Below are 21,026 nucleotides of genomic sequence, written 5' to 3' on the forward strand. Positions count from 1 at the left end.
TACCCATGCCGCCTCTCGAAACCCGCCGCCGGCCGCCCTCCCCTTGCTCAAGGCTGCTGTAGGCGCATGTGGTGATATGGACCGTGGACTGGAGGCTACGCATGTGGCACATCACGCATGGGCGCCATAGAAGCTCGGCCAAGCTTTACATTTCTGCCTTATCCACATAAGCAGCGAGGTGCTTTATAAGCCCGCGTCCTTCATCTCGGACTTGCACTCGACCGACACGCATTCCCATATTCCCCCACCTACAGTCCGCCCTCGCCACCTGACAGCGGGACGTTATTCCCTACGTTCTTGGATATGAACCTGGCTCGCCGTATCAATGTACCCTGCACGCCTGCAAAGCATCCGCCCGGCCAGCCTAACCGCCGCATGGAAGAATAGGGCTTCGGAGTGGATCAGGACGCAGTAGTGGAAGAAGCCGCAGGACAGTAACCACCTAGAGCACTGAAGCCCTAGAGCTGCACAGCACTCGAGCACGCTGTATGGCGATGTGCCGATATGGCGAATTGCCCATACTATCTATACACATGCTTCATCACCTCCAAGACACTGGCATACGGTTGCATGTCGATATTGTCAAGCACACAGACCCCACACGGTTAGTCTAGCTCCTGGGCAGCTGCCATAGCCTTGCCGGCGACGTCAAGCTGCACTGCACTTTGGCAGACGCAGGGATGTACCATGCTAGCATCTACCCTGTCTGACGTATGCACCAGAAACCCGGGTCACACTTGGGGCGAGGGTTACCAGTTCGCCTCGTTGGAATGCACTCACTCAGGCTCACCCCACATCTGGTCAACCCAAAATTGACGCCTGTCCAAACGGCGGGTATTCATGCGGGCTTGTTGCTGAGGCGAACGCCGCAAAATCGTTGCTGCCAGCCGACTCCAACACCGCGACCGGCCGCTGTGAGTGCGCCGCCGCGCTCTTGGGCGCAGCCGCGTCGGCTGGCACAGCAAAGGGGTCACACGGCCCCGAGCCCATCGCACTGGGCTGCGCCGCCGGCACGGCACAGCTGCTTGTGGTACTCGACACCGCAACCAGGGAGTTGGTCAGTCCCAGCAAGTCCCCAATGGCGGCGTCCCCGGCCGTGGCGGCGGAGGCGCCGCCGGCCGAACTCCCCCCCGCACCGCTCGCCCGCAGCTCCACATGCGCTGCGGCGGCGAAAGGCGACGTCGAGCGCGACCCTACCGCAGTGGTGGCTGCAACCGCGGCGGCGGCGCCGTTCAGGCCAGCAGGCGCTGCTGCATGGGCCACAGCAGCCGCGGACGAGGCGGTGCTGGTGCTGGGCTGCGGCGGCCCTGTCCCGAAAGGATCCCACTCGAGGGGCAGCTGCGACGCGCTCGTGCGGTATGACGGCATGTTGGGCGTGCCGTTGTCCAAAGCCCCTGGCCCGGCCGTGCCCGAGCTGGCCGCTTGTCGCGTCGGCAGGTCTAAAGACTGCGTCCGCGGGTAGCGTGGCGGCGAGGCGCCGCCATGCAACGCGTCTGGCGGTGTGCACGGCGCCGCGGGAGATGCAGAGGGCGTTTGAGCCACAGACCACCCGGGCGTGGGCGGTGGCGCCAAAGGCCCACCTGCGGGGTAGCCGACGCCGCTGTAGCTGGTGCTGCTATAGCTGGGGTTGCTGGCGGCAGCCCACGGCGTGGCGGCGGAGGTCTGGCTGTTGGTGCCCAGACCCAGTGGCCGCTGCGGTGCGTGCGGCTGCTTGAGTTTGCCGTCAGCGCCAGCCAGCAGGCTGGCTACGCCGCTGCCCAACAGCTGCGCCTTGAACTTGGCGGCCTTCTCGCCCGTGGTCTGCGGCTTGTAGGCAGGCGTGGGCAGGATGCCCAGGGCCTTGTTGCCCGCACCCGCCACCTTGTCTTTGAGGCCAGACAGGAACGAGGAGAAGCGGTGCGGGCCCTCCTCGTGCTTAGGCGCCGCAGCGCCGCCGGCGCCCATACTGCTGCTCGAGGCCACGGGCACGCTCGCTGCATGGCCGCGCGGCGGCAACCCGTCTGCGCCCGGCTCTGTGTGCGGCCCAGGTGCTGCTGCGGCGCCACGCCCCATCTCAGGCAGCGGCACCTGTCCTGCGGAGATGCTCCCGCTGTACGGCGGCGCCTGCTGTGACGCATTGTGCAGCGGGCTCAAACCTATGCTCTGCCCGCCATGCAGGTGGCCTGCCTGCATCTGCTGCGCCTGGTGCTGCTGCGCTGCTGCCGCCGCCGCCATGGATGCTGCTAGCTGTCGCTGCTGCACAAGTACGGAGCGTGAGCTGCGCTCCGCGCCGCCCGCCGCGCCCGCCGCTGCGCCTACCCCTGCCGGCCCGGTGTCCTTGCGCGGGGAGTTGCGCGGCGATGCTAGGGTGTGCAGGCTGTTGAGCAGTCCGTTCTTGGCTTCTGTGGCGGCTAGGCGCATGATGTCTTTCAGCGAGCCGTCGTACACGCGGTGGCCGTCCGTCAGCGTCTTGACCTGCACGTTGCCCTTCACCTCCATCACCGCCACGCTGTCGTCCATGCCGCCGCTGCCCACGCTGAACAAGCTGCCGAATGCGGCCATGCGGGTGCCCGAGGGGCCTGCGGCGCCAGCTGCCCCGCCGGCCGCGGCGGCGTTGCCGCCGGCCGCGGCCGCGCCAGCGGCCTGTGCCGCGGTCCTCCCGTCCCCTCCGGTCGAGTCCACCGACGGCATGCCCTTCAGCGACATGTACGCGGACTTGCTGCTGTTGATGAGCGCAGGCACGGACAGCTTCCGTAGGGGTGTGCCATCCCGCGCCGCGTCCGAGGTGCGGTCGCGAACGCCAGGCCCGCCTGGGCCGCTTGCAAGCGACACCGACATGCTACTGCCCAACGGGCCGCCCCCACGCCCGCCCGCGGCGTAGCCGGCGATGGCGCCCGGCCCGGAGCCCTGCGCGCCTGCCCAGGCAAGGCCGCCTGTCGTCCAGTGGGAAGAGACTTCGCCCGAATCTGCGGACTGCAGGCTGTTGTTGCTCCAGCTGCGCATGTGGCCGTTGTCACGCTCTGCATGAGCAGTCGACCGACGCGCGCGTTATGGTTAGTTCTCAAGGCCACAACTGCGCACACGCATACGGCGGCTGCCATCCAGGCCGCGCAGCAACACAACAGTATATGCTGCGCCATGTCCTCAGTTTCTCACCCCGCGGGCTGGGGCTGGGGCTGGCCGACTCCTCGTCCTCGTCCTCGTGCAGGTCCCACTCCGCGAAGAAGCTGGAGGGCTCCTTCACGGTCGGCGTGGACACCTCTGCATCCGACCACAGTAGCACGTGCAGCGTGTGAGTTGTGCTAATGTACGTGACTTTGTCATACCTTCTTTACGCTTCCGCCCAGCTCTACGGCGAGCCCCCTGCCGCCCGCACTCACCGATGATGCCCGGGTAAGTGGTTATTCGCCGCATGCTCTCGCCGCCGTGCAACGAGCCGCCGGCGTGGTGCTGGGCCTGCTGCTGCTGCATCGCTGCAGCAGCCACCATCTGCTGGTGCTGCACCGAGTATAGGTCCTCGCTGTCCGTCCGCCGGTGCCGCCGCAGTTTGTTCGCAAGCCGCCCCGCGCTGCCCAACCCGGCGCCGCCGGTAGGCGCCGCCTCCGCAATTGCTGCCCGGAGCCGCTCGCGCATGCGCCGACGCTGCTCCGGGTAGTTCTGCACGCGCTCCTCAAACGAGTCCAGCTTTGGCGTGGTGCAGCTGCCCGACACGGAACGCACACCTTCCCAGGGCACGCCCTCATCGGTGCTGGCGCCGCCGTGCTCCTGCACCCCGGGCAGCTTCGCCAGCTGCAGGTTGCTGGCCGCGCCGCCGCCGCTCGTGACCGGACCCTGCAAAGAGCTCGCCCGCTCCATCATCGTCAAGTTGTTGGCGCTGCTGCTCTTGGTCATGCCACCGGCGCTCAGCGCGTTGGAGCTGCCAATAGCACGCGGGCGGCTGCCACTCGCCGGGCCGTAGGAGAAGCTCTGGCTGGCGGGGCCGGGCCCCGAGCCGTGCGCCGGCGCCAGCTGCACCAGGCCGCACGCCACCATCTCCAGCCGCTCCTGGATGAACATCTGATACATCTGGCTGTGCCGCATGGCCGCCAGGAACACCCGCACCGCCTCGCTGCGCCTGTGGTCGTGCGTGTGCCAACGGCAGGTGATTCTGTTACAAGGTTGTTTGGCAATTGCCAGCCAGACAATGGCGCCGGAGCCAGACAAACAAACAAGCCCTGCCCCGGATCAATCAAGCTGGCCAACACTGGCACATGGCCGGGGTGCGCACCTGTGCGCTACGAACGCGGGCTGGTCAAAGTAATACCCGAACCCGCGCAACATGTCGTCGTGCACGCGCCCCAGCAGCGCCGAGGGCGACGCGGTGATGTCAGGGCCGCCGCCAAAGCCGCCCACCCGGCTGCTCTCGCGCGCGGCGCGTGAGTTGCTGTCGCGGCCGTGCCCACGCCAGTGGCCGGGGCCCCCCGGCGCCGCCGACACCGATTGCATGGGGCGCAGCAGCGGCTCCATGGCCTGGTCATGAATGTAGCGGCGGTAGGAGCCGAACAGCCGCACAAAGTACTCCTGCATCACACCTGTTGTGGCAGAGGCAGACTGTTGAAGGGCCGCGCTTAGGTATTTGGAGTATCCGCCCCCTGCCCAAGTGTCACTTGCTTGTTACTGGGAATGATGACACATGACGCGCACACACCCAAGTAGCACGCACCCGTGATGAGGTGGCTGCTTTCGTACTCGGTGGGGCTGCGCACCGTCTTGAACACCGCCTCCAGTGCCGCCGCCAGCTGCCGCCCGTACGGCAGCAGCCTCCCATCATCCCCAGCCGCCGCCGCGGCCACGGCCCCGGCCACGCCGCTGCCTGCCACGCCGCCGTCGCCCCCGGGCGGGATGACGCGCTGCAGGTCCAGGTCCACGGTGGTCACCTCCGACATGGGGATGTGGCGGATGAGCGGCAGCATGTCGGAGGGCAGGCCCACCAGGAAGGGCATGGGCGCGCACAGGTAGTCCACCATCCCGCGTGGAAGGATGGGCAAGTAGATGTGGTGCCACCTGGGGGTTGGGAGTGATACAGGGGCCAGGAAGGGCGAAGGTCAGCCTTGCTCCATGCAACGCACACACAGGTCAGGAGTTCACTCGCAGGTTCCATTTCGGCAGACTGCACAGCATAGGGCTGTCCTGCACGACCCGGCCCACGCTAACCCCCCCCCCAGACTCTGCGCGCTCACTTGAAGGGGTAAATGAGCGCCTGCGCCGCCTGCACCGCCGCCGTGACCGTGTCCCGCGACCGCGCCACGAACAGGATGCGCCGCTCCAGCAGCAGGCTGGCGATGAGCGTCAGCATGCCACTGGGCGGCACATGGAACAGCAGCCGAGCCAGCGGGATGCCCGAGTTGCCCAGCCCGTTGCCGCAGTCGGGCGGCACCTGCAGCTCGATGCGGTCGTCCGCCCTGTGGGGGAGGCAGGGGCACGCGTTGATCGTGATGGCAGGCTTCCACGAGAGAAGAGTAGCAGGAGGAGGGGGGAGGAGGAGCAGCCATCGCATGGCCAGACGTCCAATACACAGTATTTTCCCTCATCACTACGGCAGCCGACGCTCATTACAGCGGCCGCGCCCGACACGCCCAGCTCATGCGCTGTGCCGCAAAGAACGTCCGACGCCACAGAACGCGTGACAACGGTCCGCGACAGCGGCACCGCAGCTGGCCGCCGCGTTCCTGGCGCCGCACTTCCACCCAGCCCCTGTGACCAGCCCCAGTCGCCCCACGCACCATGTGAGCGCGTCGCCCACGGTGCCCGAGCCCATGTATCGCGGTGGGCTAAGGCCCGTCAGGCCGTGCAGGTTGGGCACCAGCACCCTGTGTGTGTTGGCCGCGTGCGAGCGTGTGTGAGGGATGACCGGGGCGACAGGGTGCTTGCAGGTGGTTCAACAGCGCCTAGGTATTGAGCAACGGCTACGACATTCCTTATTCAGGCCCCTCAGTGGCAGTACAAGGCAATGCCATGCACGGACGGTTGGGGCTCTGTGTTCCGCCTCACAGTCTTACCGCAGCACTTCCCCCGGCACAGGGCTCGTGGCCAGCTGCTTGCGAAGGTCTGTAATAAACACCCCCAGCTGCGAGTCCAATGGCAACTCCTTGCAGGTGCTGCCGAGCAGCCCCTCATAAGTCTTCAGGATCTGCTCCGCGACTTGGAGGACCTGCAGTGCGGTGTCCGGAACCCGAACCCGTTGAGGGGCGAACTGACCGTGCCACGTGCCTACTCTCCCCAACCCGCTGGACCGGGCGCCCGCGAGCTGTACAGGCGCTGACAATATTGTGCTCCTACCTTAAAGAAGAAGTTACACCATGGGTCCTCTGCGACGATGCAGAGGACCTGGGGGTAGCGTGCTTTGCTGCCAACTCGCGGAGGAGGCGGAAAAATTTGGCGGCAGAAGCCCGTGTACCGCTTAGCACCATCGCTGTGCGTCAGCGTGAACGTGTACTCCTGCGCGCGGAAAGTCGAAGAGAGTTAGCTGGCCTGGACGGGCATCAAGGTTCTTCTCCCAGCTAAGCTCACCTCCGATGCCTGCACCTCTTTAGGCTGCACTGATTCTGCTCCCAGCGGGTAACAAAAGTCATTGAGAGACTTCTCGGGGAAGTCGACGCCTTCGTGCCCATCCGCTTTGTATTTCAGCACAATTTCAGGCGTCTTGCTCCGCCCCTCGACGCGCAGTCGCGACAAAAAGAATAACAGATACATGTTTGGCATTTTGCGTCGAGAACCACTTCAATTCAATGGTTCCCGTCGACGCCCTCTAACTCCACTGGCAAGGCTCTCCCTCCTCTCGAGCTCGCTTAAGTCTCATGTCTTTGGCGTAAGCCAGCCTTATGTGCCAAACTGTATCACCAACAGGGAGGTAAAAGGACCCCAGGTGGGATAGAACAATTGTTGAGGTTTGCCAGACTGTCTCCTAAGTACTCTTTCCTTTGTTTAAAGTCAAGTCGGATGTCTCGAAAGTCTGGACTGTAGGCTTGTGTGGCGATGTAGAGAACACGCCTGCTCATGCACGCACCCCAGAGCATCTCGCGGGGATGGACCCCATCATGATCGGGATTGACACGGGGCCGCTGGTGGCAGCCATCAATAAGTGCGGCATCAAGCAGCCTGACACGTGGATTTTTCCTCGTGGGACCTTCTACCGCGACTTGGGACTAGCTCAGAGCAGGAAGTGGAGCGAGGGGCGCGCCAGCCACGGCGCCAGCCAGCCAGCTGTGCGTGTCGCCCTGAAGGCGCTCAAGGGCATTCACGCTGTCGGCAGCTGGCGGCCTGCACAACTGCGTGGCCTCCAAGTGGCGTGGGGCGTGACACTGCGCACCGCGCTCATCCGCGCCATCAAGCTGGAGCGCGGACGTGGACGGCACGACATCTGGCAGCACCGCATGTCGCTGTGCTGCTGTGCCTGCGGGGCCGTGACGAAGGCGGCGCTGGTGCACAAGCCGGCGGTGCGCAAGGGCGAGCAGCGCATCCGGGCTGTGGCCCGGTTGGAGCGGCTCCGCAGTACGCGCATCCGCTCATGCAAGGAGTGTGGTCGGGCAGAGGGCAGGGCGGAGCACCTGCGCGACCGGGACATGCAGGCGGCGCGCAACACGCTGAGGCTGCCGCAGCACCAGTACTACGGTGCACCCCGGCCGCAGTACCTTTGCCGCCAACCGGCGGCGGGTAGCGGTGGCGGTTTCCCAGCGGCAGCGGGTGGCAGCGGTGGTGCCCCTACGGCGGCTGAGGTGGAGCTGCTCAGGCAGGTGGCGGTCATTGTCACGGTACGACAGCAGGCAGCGGTGGCGGCGGCGGCGCAGGCAGAGGAGCTGGCACCCGCGCCGGGGGCAGAGGACGCATGATACCGGGTTGATGGGCATGAACGCGCTGTAGTCGACCGCAAGGGTGTACAGCGCCGGCCGCTGGTCGCTCCGGTCGGGCGTGTACAGCAGGGCATGTTGGGTGAGAGTAGAGTGTATGGATGGCAGCGTCAGGTGCGTGAGGTGCCAGGTCGGCAGTACAGCTCTGCCCCGGGGTTGGTGGAATGGTGGGCAAGGCGTGAGGAAGGCCACCCTCACCAGCACCAGCACCAGCACACCACCACCATCCCTATAAACGGGGGCGGTAGGACTGCTGCTATCGTGACATGGCTGAGAGCAGCCATGACAACAACCGTACACATCTACACACGCGTTCAGGGTTTGTCTGTTTTACATGCACGCATCCTACTAGCCAGCATTGCTCGTATCTTCCTGGGTGTGGAAGTTTCCGCTGAAAGAAGCCACACTCCTAAAATCTTCCATACCGCACCACTGTTAGCGGAGTGCTGTCGAAAACGCGAACGCGAATGTGCGCGACACGAAGAGAAGTTGTAGTCGCTAGCACGCATAGAAGGCCGGTTAGCAGGAGGCGGTCACAGCAGACATGTTACCTCATCCAGACGGTAAACGCCACGGGCAATAGAGGAGCGCCGCCGACCCATCACTGATATAACCAGGTTGCGATGGCTAGGCTGTCGGACGGCTGGCGGGCTGGCGCGGAGCGGAGCTGCGGGGCGCGCGGCATCCGAAACCAACCTGGAAACACCAGCGCCACCGTCGTCCAGCAGCACATGTGAGGGAGGGAGTGAGTGGAAGCGTAAGAAACCGGGAAGGAAGCAGCGGGCCAGACAGGAAGCAGAACAGCACAGCAAGTAACCGCGGGCTGGGCGGCTGGCTGTCGCTGCGGTTGGGGCTGGCGCGGGCTGGAACGGAACTATGGAGGCGGCGTGGACGGAGTGGAAAGCAAGTATGTAAATGGTGAGGAATGAATGCGTGTGGCAATGCAAGTACTGGAAACGGGGAGGCCGCGTAATAGTGATGACAGCGCGATGGCTGCACGGCTCATCCCGGCGGTACTGCACGCGGCATGGGCCCCGTGGGCATGAATGCAGTGCGCAACGTGGGCATGGCTGCAGTCTGGTACGCAGGCAACACGCAGCAAGGCACCATAATAAACCCCTTAAACAGGACAAAACAGGACAATCGACGGGGCGGACCGCAATGCGGTTCCCCACACCCGTCGAACAAAACCGGCGGCTGCACAGGGTAGCAGCGCCGGCCGGGTGGGGGATGCAATGGCAAGCATGCATGCATAAGTGCCACATGCGTATGAACTACACCCCCGGATCGGCCGGTAGCGCCGGTGTCATCATCTCCAGGGGTGGTTAGGGGATGGGAATGCCCGCCGCCGCGCACGCTCGCAACAAATACTCCTGTGGGTGCGCGGCGTGCGGTGGGGCCGGCCGTCGCGGGGGCGGCGGCGGCCCAGGAACAGCGGCCGCGGGGGCGGCAGCGGCCCAGGAACAGCGGCCGCGGGGGCAGCAGCAGCCCAGGAACAGCGGCCGCGGGGGCGGCGGCGGCCCAGGAACAGCGGCCGCGGGGGCGGCAGCAGCCGAGGAACAGCGGCCGCGGGGGCGGCAGCAGCCCAGGAACGGCGGCCGCGGGGGCGGCAGCAGCCCAGGAACAGCGGCCGCGGGGGCGGCGGCGGCCCAGGAACAGCGGCCGCGGGGGCGGCGGCGGCCCAGGAACGGCGGCCGCGGGCCCAAAGTGTGCCGTTTGAAGGTGCTACACCTGTCGTGTACTAGAGTGAAGGCAATGCCTGGCGGGAAGGACAGGGAGTGGGAAGGGCATGTCATGATATGGCGGTTGACCGGACCGGGCACTCGATTCCGTCAGGGCACGCAGGGAAGCTACCAGCATGGTATCATGACAGCCAGGAGGGCTGGACGTCGGGCACAGAGGCAAATGCGTCTGCCTGTCGTCCTCCCGCGTTAGGTAAATAAGCCATTGTACGTCGCTCTGGTTGAGTTGCATAGTCCGGATACGGTGCCAAGCAGCAGGCGACCCCGTATGGCCACTGAGTCCCTTGATTCCCGTTGCACATCAGGGTGATCAATCCTAGCCGCTGACGGGGACGACCAGGTTCGTGTTAACACTTGCTGTTCAGCGTAGAGCTGGCTGCTGCTGCGGGGCCTAGGCAGACTGACGCAGACTATAGACGGGGCACGTCATGCTCCCGTTTGAGAGAGGCGGCGGAGCAAGGGACAGAGGCATGCAAGGCTCGTGGTTGGGTATGAGTTGACACAGAGTGATAGTCATTCTGTTAGCTTGCGCTGGCGGCAACTCAACCAGCGAGCCAGGTCGCAGTTGAGTGCTATAAACCCCCCGGCAAGGCCCATGCAGCCCGCCATGCAGGGGATGACAAACCATCAGTAACACCGGCACACGGGCACAGGCTTCTAGCGGCACGCCCCGTCACGCCCCGGGGGCCTAGGTAGTTGCGCCGTGCCGCACACACGATATCACCGGACAGCTGACATGAACGATGTGCCCGGTAGCGCAGTTATACCAGAACGGTGATGGCGCATGTCACCGTCACTATGCCCTCATTCGTGGCGCCCGCAGACGTGCCGCCCGCGCCCTCAACAGCGGTGGTGGCCTGTGCCCCAACAACTTCGCCACCATTTTCGCCATCGCCCTTGCCGTCGTCCTTGGAGTAAGCCAGCGCAACCCGTTCTACCTGTGCTGTGGCAACCCCAACAGCACGGCAACACCCGACCACGCGCACTTTGGCGAGACGTACTTGGGCAAGCCGTTCCGCAGCAAGAAGACGGGCCAGTGGCGCCGCCGTACCTACTACTTCAGATTGGAGTGGTTCACCCAGCTCAAATACACGATCGTTGCCGTGCTCCTCCACGTCCTTAGTCCCGCGCCCTCATTCCCTCAGGACCACGTCCTCAGTTTCCCCTGCTGGACCAAGCGCTGGGCGACGCAGCTGGAGGCGGATCTGCAGCTTCGCTTCATGCCAACCTGCCTGCGCCGCCCCGCACTCCACACCATGGCTGGCTGCCGCAGCTTCACCAGTGGCCCCGGCATCGCCGGCATGATCGAAGCCACACCCGAGTTCTTTATGCGCTACCCCAACGTCCACTTCCAGTTCAAGCTGGGCAAGGCGAAGGGCATCGACGCCTACCGCAATGGCGCCCTGGAGCTGGTCGCCTGAGGGACATGTGCGCGGCGGGGCGGGGTGGGATGGGGCGGGTTAGGGTGGTGGCGGTGGGCGGGGACGGACTGTTCCAGGTGAGAGGCGCGGGGGAGTCGTGGGGGGAGTGCTACTGGTGCCGCCGCTGGCGCCGCCGGTGCCGCCGCTGGCGCCGCCGGTGCCGCCGCTGGCGCCGCTGTTGACTTATATGGTGTGTGTTGCTGCAGGTGGGGCTGTGGCGCAAATGGGAGGAGGCGGCGCTGGAGGAGGCGTGCACGAGCGGCGCGGGCGATGTCAACTGGGTCATGTACGAGACCAATCAAACGTTGACGCCCACCGACGCTCACCGACGGCTGGTGCATGAAACGCTGCATGGGCCGTGGTCTTGAAATATATCGCAACTCTGGCTCGCGTATGTGCAGGTTAAGAGGCCACTTGGCGCGAACACGGCCTTTCCCCGCGTCTGACTGAGGTGGGGGGTCGTTACTCAGGCAGTTTTCGACAAAAACGGCCATCAAATCTGCTCGTTATCTTTTCATGACCTCGAATTATACCACAGCGCACAGTGCTAGTGGATTCCGCGGAGGAGGCGCCCCCGCGGACCGGACGGGGGTGCTCCTTTCTGACTGGGTGCAACCGTGTTTCTTTTCTCACCGGATAATGGAATGCTTTGTATGTCAAGTGACCAGCTGCCGAATGCGCCTACAGCGATGTCAATGACAAACACGATGATAAGTTGGCCGCTGCGCCGGCAAAATGCACTCGGGCCGGTTGGACGAGGTGTATACTGTAGGTTTCAATGTGCCCGTGTCATAAAACTAGAGACATCGCGTAGCTAAGCTGAAACACTGCTAGGTTGAGTAGACTGACACCTGTTTTGCGCCTGCCCTGAGCATGCATTTAATACGCTAGATTGATTTAAGCATTTTAGGCCTCCAGGAGGCTGATGAGCAGGCAGCCAGCAGGCGCAGCGCCCCTCGGACCCCCTCCTCCGCAGTCAGCATCGGAGCTCAGGGAGCGCTGGATGGCTGACGAGAGGTCCTATTATCAGGCTACCTACCAGGGGCACCAACAGCAGTACTCTGGGCAGCAACACCACGGTGGTCGCGGTGGTGGACCAGGCCCTGGGGCAACCGGTCCTCCGGGCGCGCCTGGACCGCAGCCGCCAGCTGTGGGCTGGGGTGGCCAACAAATTCAAGAGCCATCTGGATATCGAGTGCCTTGGTTCGGCAGAAGTCGGTCCAAATATGGCGGTCGGTTCGGCGGCAAGAAAGGGGATCCAGGTCCACCCGGCGCACCACCTAGATACGGTGGCCCAGGCGGCGCTGGACCTTCAAACAGGGGTGCGGAAGATGCCCTTTCCGTCGAGGAGATGGCAGTTATTATTCAGAAGCTCGGACAAAATGAGGAGCTGCCGGAGGTCATTTTCCGCGCCCTGCACCACGTCGACAGCCGTGCAGTTGCGCTGCTGCTAAAGGACCTCAGGTGGGAACTACGCGGGGACGGGAAGGGCTTATCGCGGCGCGTTTCTGCAATCAGTCAGGCATTAACCTGGGATTTCCTGTTACGTGTGCTTTCTGAATTTGTTCCAGTCGACTCGGCAAGGACCGGCGCGCGATGGAGCTGTTTGACTGGCTGCGGTCTGCGAATGAGCGATCCCCGCTCCGCCAGCTCTGCGACGTCTACAGCTACACGGCGACGATCAGCCTGTGCATTTACAGCCAGGACGTGGACCGTGCCATGGAGCTGATGAATGAGATGCGGCAGCGGAACATCGAGCGGAACGTGCACACCTTCACGGCGCTTATGGTGGGTTGGTGCGGCTGCGGCAGTACAGTTTCGCCCCTGTCGGCCGCTGCTTTACTTCCTTCTCCGCGCACCATTGCAGAACGTGTGCATCAAGTGCGGAAAGCTGCCGCTGGCGCTGGAAATTTACAACAACATGCGGGCGGCGAACTGCATGCCAAACGTGGTCACATACAACACCCTAGTGGACGTGTATGGGAAGCTTGGGCGCTGGGAGCGCGCCATCCACGTGCTGGACCTCATGAAGCAGGAGGTGGGTGCGTTTATAATGTATCTGGTGTGGCAGTTCGGGCTTCATGCACGCTGACGGAGGGTCGGAGACAGGCTGATGGGCTCTGCAGTGGGTTACGGGCTGCGACTTGGCGTACAGGCAAGTTACGGTTGCGCTGTTTGTGTGTGTGTGTGTGTGTGTGTGTGTGTCGATGCAGGGCGTGGAGCCGGTGCTGCGCACCTACAACACCCTGATTATTGCCTGCAACATGTGCAACCAGCCGCGGGAGGCGCTGGCCGTGTACCAGCGATTGCTGTCAGACGGGTAGGGCACTGCCGGCGATGATGCTAATGTTGGAATTGCGGGAGTGGCAGCATAGCAGGGTGTGGCGCTTGGTAATCGGCGTACGCGGCAGTGTCGTCACGCTGGCCTGGGGCGTCTCTCCGGTTAGGGCTGCTGCAGCTGGCGTGGATCACTCGATTGCAGAGTTTGGTCTGCATATGTGGACCACCCGGATGGGATGACATGGCAATAAGCTCAGATGTTGACATTCCCGCCGCCCGCTGATGGCGTGCAGGTACACTCCCAATTCCACCACCTACAATGCCCTGATATCCGCATACGGCAAGACGATGCAGCTGGGCAAGGCGCTGGAGGTGTACCAGGAAATGCTGCGCCAGGTGGGTGGGCGCGGTTGGAAACACCAGTCAGCGACTGCGGCAGGTGTCGGAGATGGGACGAAGGGCGTTCCAGTGGTATGATGAGAGCTTCGGTCCAATGCTTGGGTTGCAAACAGCCGCTTTCGCGGGCCCTCACCACTTCGCATGTGCACATGACTCATGCAGAACATGGAGCGCAGCGTGATCACGTACAGCTCGCTCATCAGCGCCTGCGAGAAGGCGGGGCAGTGGGAGACCGCGCTGCGCATTTTCAACGAGATGCAGCAGGACAACTGCGTGCCCAACACGGTCACATATAACTCACTGGTGACGGCATGCGCGCAAGGTGCGCTTGTCATGTCTTAGGTTCTGAGGCCGCTGGTGCCACGTGGCTCCGCATGATGTGGCACAGCAGGAGTTTGTAATGGAACCCTGGCAGACTGTCTTTAATTTTCGGGTGCTGTCATGTCATTGTCATGTTGTGTCCATGACTCGAGCGGGACTCAGACCTGCCTATCCTACGGTCAAGCCCTCGATGTGGCAGTTGTTAGGAACTCTGTATCACCAGCTCACTGAAGTTGCCTTTGTATGCAGGCGGCCAATGGGAGAAGGCGACGGAAGTGTTTGAGCAGATGACAGCGCACGGCTGCACGCCCGACGGTAGGTTTGTACGAGGCCCCGCCACCACGCTGCGTACGGTCGGATATTGGGAGTTTCCAAGACCTGCCTATTGTAACTGCGGGTATTTGCCCAAACCTAGCCACTGAAAACCATCCAAAGCTTAGTAAGGTCGCTCGGGTTTTACACGTCCATGGCCCCGCCACCGCTTCCCTCCCCGCAGTCGTGACGTACACGGCGCTCATCAGCGCCTACGAGCGTGGCGGGCAGTGGCAGAAGGCGCTGCAGGCATTTGGCAAGATGTGCATGCAGGGCTGCAAGCCCGACGCCATCGTGTACAACGCCATCATCGACACGCTGTGGGAGACGGGCATCATCTGGGCACAGGGCCGGGCGCTGCAACTGTTCCTGACCGCGGTGCAGCAGGGCCACTTTCGCCAGGAGCCGGTGGTGCGGCGGGCGGGACGCGTGGAGGTGAACCTGCACGCCATGACCGCGGGCGTGGCCATGGTGTGCCTGTACTGCTGGCTGCTGGAGATCAAGTGAGCGGGGCGAGAGGGGATGGCATGCGTTAGGGCTTGCACCAAGCGAAATTACGCTTAGATGACAGGGGCAGGTCGCGTGGTCTGTCGAGAGTTAAGGCGGTGCTACAGACATGCGGTCAAGGACGCGGGCTGACCAGTATCTTTTTCTTCCCCACTTCGCTGCTGCAGGCGTATTGCCGCAGAGAAGGGCCTGGCGGGGCTCCCCCAGACGCTGGCGATCGTGACGGACATGGGCAAGGCCAGCCGAGAGCAGGGGAACTGCATCGTGAAGGAGGCCGTGGCTGCCATGATGAGCTTCTGGGACGCGCCCTTCAGGTGAGCTGGCTGTCGGCTGCGCGTTTTGTGGTGGCGCTGGCCTGGTGTCTTTGGTATGCTGGATGCAACCACGTGAAGATACTTGGGAGCTCGTCGCCCTTACGCATGTTTGCCCTCCGCGATGCAGGCTCGTGCAGGACGGCGCGTACGCGTCGGTGCTGGAGGCGACTTCGGCGCAGGTTGTGGAATGGGTGACCAGCATGCCCTTCAGCGCGCAGCTGGCCAGCCTGTTCCCCATCACGGACAGCAGCAAGATGACGGAGGACATGTACGCGGTGCGCGAGCAGCAGGTGCTGCAGGAGTGCCAGGAGGCGTTCGCGGCGGTGCAGCACTTTGAGAACACGCACGGGCTGGTGCTGTCCAACATGAGCACGGGCTACGTGCAGCAGCGGCCGGTTCTCATCTCGCGGCTGCTGGACCTCAGCTCCAAGTTGGGCCTACGGGATGAGGTGGTGCACGATGCGGTGCTGCTCATGGACCGCACCGCGTCGCAGGTGGGTGGGTGGGTGGAACGTGCACAGGCGGAAGGCCATTGCCCAGCCATGCAGCGCGAGATCAGTTCTGTGAGACCAGGGTGTTCTCATTTTACTTGGGTAAGGTCGTTGCTGACGGTGTTGGTTCGGTCTGCCGCTTAACATCGCCGTGTGCAGGCCAAGCAGGTGGCGGAGGATGTGCTGCCGCTGGTAGGTGTCGCGGCTCTGGTCATTGCCGCCAAGCAGGGCGACAGCAGCGACCGCGTGCCCACCAACGCTGAGATTGAGCAGATCACCGGTAAGCCGCGTTGCGCTTGTCAAGTTCTTGGGTTGTTGCTGGTTTCCGTTCTTCAGCGGGGCCTCGAGCTTGGCCCTTGTGTCTTGCAATAGTTTTCCGCAGCATGGCGCAGGCTTGTAGGTTAGCAAGGCTTTTACCTGCGCCTTGGCCCCGTCACGCAGAGCTGCCGCCCACGTCGGTGGCCAAGATGGAGTGGAACATCCGTGGGCTGCTCGCGGACGACATAAGCGCCATCTCCACCATGCGCTGCCTGAAGGTCTACCTGGAGCGCCTGGGGTACCGCTACCTGGACAAGCAAGACGTGTACGGCATGGCGGGCTTCGCCATCATGCTGGCCGTTGAGTCGCTGTACGACCTGTCGCTCCTCAACTGCCGGCCGTCGGTGGTGGCAGCCGCCATCCTGTACGCGGAGCGCCGCCTGCGCGGCGCGGTGCCGTTCTGGCCGTCCATGCTGTCCAAGATGACGGGCTATCACGACATGTCGACGCCCGAGCTGGTGCGAGCTTTTGGTCTAGTGATGCGCGATCGGGAAGCCAAGCGTACAAGTGTAACGTAGTGTGATGGGCTCACGGGCTGCCGCACAGCTGCTGACAGCCTGCTCCTGATTGCGACTTGACCACCCCGTCTTGCATACACCCCTGCATGCCTACCCCGCCCTCCCGATGTGCACGATGCCACCCGCACTCTCGCTCGCTTCCTTTTTACAGACCGTGGCGGTGCGCGTGGCCCAGAAGCTGTCGCGCAAGCTGGTGTACGCGCAGATGTACAAGGCGCAGCTCATCCAGCTGGCAGGGCAGGCGGGGCCAATCGCCGGCCCAGTGTCGGTCGCGCCGGAGCTCATCACCGGCCCGCCCTCCGCGTCTGCGGCTGCCGCGGCGGCAGGCGGCTCCATGGTGGCGCCGGGCATGCGCGGGCCGCCGCCGCCGCCACCCATGGGGGGCGCGCTGGGCGCTGCGGGCGTTATGATGCCGCCGCCGCCGCCAGTTATGATGCAGACGGCGATGCAGGGCGGGCTGGTGCAGCCGACCGGCTGGCCGCCGCAGGCGCGCTTCGACCCACTGGCTGCGCAGCATGCTGCGCAGGCTGGTGGGCAGGCAGGAGGCGTGGGGCCCAGCGGCGTCGGGCAGCAGGCCGACGACGGTGCAACAATTACGGCTCTGACGCAAGCGATGCAGGGCCTGACAACTGGTGGACGCGTCATGCAGCCGGATTGGCAGCGGCTGGGTGGGCCTGTCGACGACGGCAGTGAGGGGCCCGGCCGCTGAGCTTGGGCATGCGTGCAGCATTTACGGATCCGGTTGCCCGGAAGCATTTTGAGCACTTCGTGCGTGGGTACGCGATGTGTGTTTGTACGCTTGACATAAATTGCAGAAAGCGTTTTTCGTCGTTGTTGTGGTTGAATGTTTCCCCAAGCCCAAAGGCTCCTGGTTGCATGCTCGCTTGTGCGCTTATAACGGGACGGGCAATACGGCCGGACCAGTAGCCCGGCTGTACTGCAGAAACACTGTCTCCGCAAGCTGTTCTACGTGGGCTTCATCCTGTAGGGTCCGGCTGCTTATCGGGCGGGATGGGGAATGCTGCTCAAGGATCAGTTGTAGCATGACCGGAACGCCTGGTGCGCGAATTATGGTGCGCATTCGAGGACACACCTTATATGGGACGATGCGAACTATGAGTGATAAAGTTGGAGTGAGGTTTCTGACTGACCTGCGGCCGCGCAGGACGCCACGGCTGTGTGTGGGTTGTGCCGTTGCCTGAGGAGGTCGGTCCGCGAGCGCTTGTGTGCTGAGGGCCGTTGCTGCTGCTGTCTGCTATGTTGGTGGACATGCAGCGCGACGTTGCTTGTGTTCACGGAGGGGCGGTGTACCGATATCCCATGAAAAGCATGTGCGCGGGGCGGCACGGTTTGTGGGCGTGTATGTAGGCACGGGAACTCTGCAGGGCTATACGCACAAGTACTTCTTGCTACGGTACTCACGCATGGTGATGCAGCAATCGGGTGGGATGCGAGCAACACAAAATGAAGTAAGAATGAGACCCCCATTAATGAATGAATGTTTGGACTGGCGCCATCCGTCGGCATCGACGGGCTTGCATCCAGAACTGGCTTTTTGAGTACTCGTGTGGGGAAGGACTTGGATAGAGGGGCCAGTCGCATGATGTATGTTGCTCTCCTTGAGGCCACGATGGTCGATAATACGTAGGGGCACTGTAGGAGTTGCTGCTCACATGGGAGGACTGCGTGTATGTGGCTTCGGGTTCCGCGGTGATTCGTTTACAGCTGGGCTGTTACGTGGAATTGGCGCACGGGCATATCGCAAATTATGTGTGTGGTGATGCGCACGGCTGCAGCACAGCATGATAGAGAACTGGGCGTCGATTGACCAAGGCCGCCAGGCAGGGGCCGAGGTGGATGTGGTGGACAACGAGAGTGAATAAAGGCCACATGAAGCCCCACAACGATGGGCTGGGGCCGGCTCAGTGCAGTTGGTGCTGAGTGGTGACGCGGGCACACCGATGCGCAGCGGAGTTGGCCATGCGGGGATGACATGCCGCTGGGCAACTTGGCGCTATGGCATGCATTGACCTGAGAAATACGGGACCGGCATGTCCGGTGCGTTTAGGTGAACTTTAGACTTAGACATGAGATGGTACTTCGGTACTTTAATAGCAGGAACGCGAATGAGGAAAGTGAGGTGGATGGAGCGGGCACCCATGAGAAGGTCGGGCGTAGTGGAAGAGCCTGGTGCCACAGGTGCGCTCAGCGGTTTTGTGGATGGCCACTTTTAAGGCCAATAGCTGAAACGGACATGAGGAAGGGGTATACACCATATGGAATGAGGCATTTGTAGATTGTAAGGAACAACTGAGTCAGTTCCTCCCCAGCCGTCCGGCATAGGTCCGTGATGTGAGGCGCTAGATAGGTTGATCCTGTCATAGCGCTAGCCCGCTTACACCGTCCTAAGTGGTCGTCTGTCCTGGGCGCGAACTCAACACATGGCTTCTGCGTGTGGGGACGCCTCGTTGGCGAGAGCCATGGATGGCCCTAAATTAAAGCATGTGGGCATGTCGCAACCGTGGCGGGCACTGTAAGACGTGCCGCGGGCCCGCGGCTAAGTGCCGAGGCCTAGCCTCGAAGCGAGGGCGGCAGTCATTCGGCCCCCACCTAGCCGCACCAGTTGAGACCAACGTGAGACCATGTACGGACAGTACGGTATCATTTATACTCAGCCGCAATTCCTTCGAAACCCAGTAGTGACACGCATGCGCAGCCGTACAGTCCACACATACAAGCGCGCTTGACTTAACTTCTCAGTCCGCAGCGTCGGCCAACCCAACACTGCCCATCCCCACACCCCAGTATGCCGTGTTGAGCACTGGTGACGCCTGTGTCTCTGCAGGTTAGTTCAGGGGCGAGTGCGTCACAGACGCGCAACTTCTACACATGCTGCCGGTGCCTCCAGCACCCACCCGCCAGCGCCAGCCAGCCTAGCCAGCACATCCGACTGCCTCTACACAGTTTGCCAGCGGCGGCCCATGTCAGCCTCAGCGTCTATCATCCGTTCTGCAGGTAACATGTGGACTCGCATTTCGCGCCACTGACTTGTGTTTTTGGGGCTGAGCCCCCTGAGCGAAGCGAGCCAGGATCGCCCCTGTCCGTGCCTGCCTGCCTGCCTGCCTGCCTGCCTGCCTGCCTGCCTGCCTGCCTGCCTGCCTGCCTGCCTGCCTGCCTGCCTGCGTGGGTCGCCGTAGCTCCTCGGAACTGAAAGTATAGAGCGGAGTGGAGGACCAACACATTTGAACCCGGAGTTTGTCGCCGTGGCATGTCGGTGTGGTGTGGGCGCAGCCCACTTGTCGCATGCCAGGGGAACCACATATCTTGTCTCCTGTGCTGCCTGGTAGCACCGACAACCTCCTCTGGCACCGTGCGCATTCGTTGCCTTAAAGCATCTTCGATAATACCGTATGCTGCCTGCTAATGATGTCATGAGCATTCATGCTGTCATGCCCCATGACACGTGGCGGCCCAAGCTTGCCAAGGTTTGCAACTGCACTTGACAGTCCTGACCTTCACAGCACACGCGATTGAAACTCATCTCATTCACGTTATCGATGGCTGGAGCTGCTTGATTGGCTGCCGGGTGTGATGGGACAGGGCAGGGGGGAGGTTGGCGTAGTGCCGTAGTGTGTAGCGTATTCCCAGACCCCAGCATTCAACAGCCAGTTTGCGTCGTCAAGGCACGAGCGCGCGGCTGCCAGAACGCCGGAGTTGCTGTACTGAGGCGTCGCTGACTTGCTGGCAAGCTGGTAATTTGCCGACGCGCAACCCTCACGTTCCGGGCGCCCGGCCAGGCTACAGCACCAGACGCACATACTGCAACGCCTCACTCGTGAAGCAAAGTCGCAGCGCACCTGCAGGCAGGCGACCAGCGTCTCGGATGCATTCGCATTCACTAGCAAGCACTTGGCTAAAAGAGAGCCGAAGACGACCGCAGAGAATATGCTAGCAGAGTGCAAAGCTGGGCAATAATGCGACAGGCAAGTCAAGAGAGGGACCCGAAGTGTACGGCTGAGTGGTGGGCGAGTACACGTCTGAGACAATCACCACCAGAGTGCGCAGAAGCGCCGCAGGTTGCAATGAGGAATGCCGCGACTGAGGTTCGGTGTGGAGCTGCGTCGCGCGCCCTATGGACCGTGTGAGTTTGGCGAAAGGTTTGCTGGAGTCGTACGCTGGGGCTGGCTGGAAGTGGGTACAGTATGCAGCTAGTAAAGCAGTGGTAAAGGGGAAGATGGCAGGCGGACTGTGGAGGCTGATGTGGCGGGCGCAACTGGCACGGTCTGTAGATAGTAGCTGCCGGTCACTACGCTTGGCGCACGGCGTCGAAAGTCCAGGCTCGCGAAAGATCTCACCGGGGGCACAAAGGCACGCGTGTCTATTGAGCGTGGCGACACAGGCACACAGCAAGGAACACACACACACACACACACACACACACACACACAACACACAACACACACACACACACACACACACACACACACACACACACACACACACACACACACACACACACACACACACACACACACACA

The 21,026-nt window shown here is 62.9% G+C and overlaps 3 protein-coding genes across 3 annotated transcripts; 2 read left to right on the top strand and 1 right to left on the bottom strand.

Annotated features, from left to right (window-relative positions):
* Positions 1 to 133: 133 nt before the first annotated feature.
* Positions 134 to 6,859, bottom strand: CHLRE_12g511600v5 (uncharacterized protein). The gene is made up of 10 exons (XM_043068242.1): positions 6,529 to 6,859; positions 6,298 to 6,456; positions 6,018 to 6,169; positions 5,742 to 5,828; positions 5,199 to 5,420; positions 4,682 to 5,022; positions 4,247 to 4,550; positions 3,360 to 4,093; positions 3,136 to 3,240; positions 134 to 2,999 (listed from the first exon to the last, which is right to left on the bottom strand). The coding sequence occupies exons 1-10, from the start codon at positions 6,709 to 6,711 to the stop codon at positions 802 to 804; spliced, it is 4,485 nt and encodes a 1,494-aa protein (XP_042918125.1). The 5' UTR covers positions 6,712 to 6,859; the 3' UTR covers positions 134 to 801.
* A 100-nt stretch (positions 6,860 to 6,959) lies between these two features.
* Positions 6,960 to 8,991, top strand: CHLRE_12g511550v5 (uncharacterized protein). The gene has a single exon (XM_043068241.1). It carries the CDS (start codon positions 7,044 to 7,046, stop codon positions 7,845 to 7,847), a length of 804 nt encoding a protein of 267 aa, XP_042918126.1. The 5' UTR covers positions 6,960 to 7,043; the 3' UTR covers positions 7,848 to 8,991.
* Positions 8,992 to 11,669: 2,678 nt separating this feature from the next.
* CHLRE_12g511400v5 (uncharacterized protein) lies at positions 11,670 to 19,161 on the top strand. The gene is made up of 13 exons (XM_001691012.2): positions 11,670 to 12,492; positions 12,600 to 12,816; positions 12,896 to 13,066; positions 13,242 to 13,348; positions 13,602 to 13,704; positions 13,870 to 14,029; positions 14,278 to 14,343; positions 14,525 to 14,843; positions 15,015 to 15,161; positions 15,289 to 15,655; positions 15,812 to 15,932; positions 16,094 to 16,428; positions 16,640 to 19,161. The coding sequence occupies exons 1-13, from the start codon at positions 12,032 to 12,034 to the stop codon at positions 17,195 to 17,197; spliced, it is 3,132 nt and encodes a 1,043-aa protein (XP_001691064.2). The 5' UTR covers positions 11,670 to 12,031; the 3' UTR covers positions 17,198 to 19,161.
* Positions 19,162 to 21,026: the final 1,865 nt, after the last annotated feature.

Source organism: Chlamydomonas reinhardtii, chromosome 12 (genome assembly GCF_000002595.2).
Source record: "Chlamydomonas reinhardtii strain CC-503 cw92 mt+ chromosome 12, whole genome shotgun sequence".
NCBI lineage: Eukaryota > Viridiplantae > Chlorophyta > Chlorophyceae > Chlamydomonadales > Chlamydomonadaceae > Chlamydomonas > Chlamydomonas reinhardtii.

What these genes read in the sequence shown, in the direction of transcription:
- CHLRE_12g511550v5 (XM_043068241.1), top strand. Translation starts at nt 7,044, where the DNA reads ATGGACCCCATCATGATCGGGATTGACACGGGGCCGCTGGTGGCAGCC.
- CHLRE_12g511600v5 (XM_043068242.1), bottom strand. Translation starts at nt 6,711, where the DNA reads ATGTATCTGTTATTCTTTTTGTCGCGACTGCGCGTCGAGGGGCGGAGC. An exon ending in CCCGCGTTCGTAGCGCACAG is followed by an intron (nt 4,094 to 4,246) that starts GTGCGCACCCCG and finishes GCACGACCACAG; the next exon opens with GCGCAGCGAGGCGGTGCGGG. An exon ending in CACTTACCCGGGCATCATCG is followed by an intron (nt 3,241 to 3,359) that starts GTGAGTGCGGGC and finishes GGTCGGATGCAG; the next exon opens with AGGTGTCCACGCCGACCGTG.
- CHLRE_12g511400v5 (XM_001691012.2), top strand. Translation starts at nt 12,032, where the DNA reads ATGGCTGACGAGAGGTCCTATTATCAGGCTACCTACCAGGGGCACCAA. An exon ending in TGGACCTCATGAAGCAGGAG is followed by an intron (nt 13,067 to 13,241) that starts GTGGGTGCGTTT and finishes GTGTCGATGCAG; the next exon opens with GGCGTGGAGCCGGTGCTGCG. An exon ending in GCACGGCTGCACGCCCGACG is followed by an intron (nt 14,344 to 14,524) that starts GTAGGTTTGTAC and finishes CCCTCCCCGCAG; the next exon opens with TCGTGACGTACACGGCGCTC.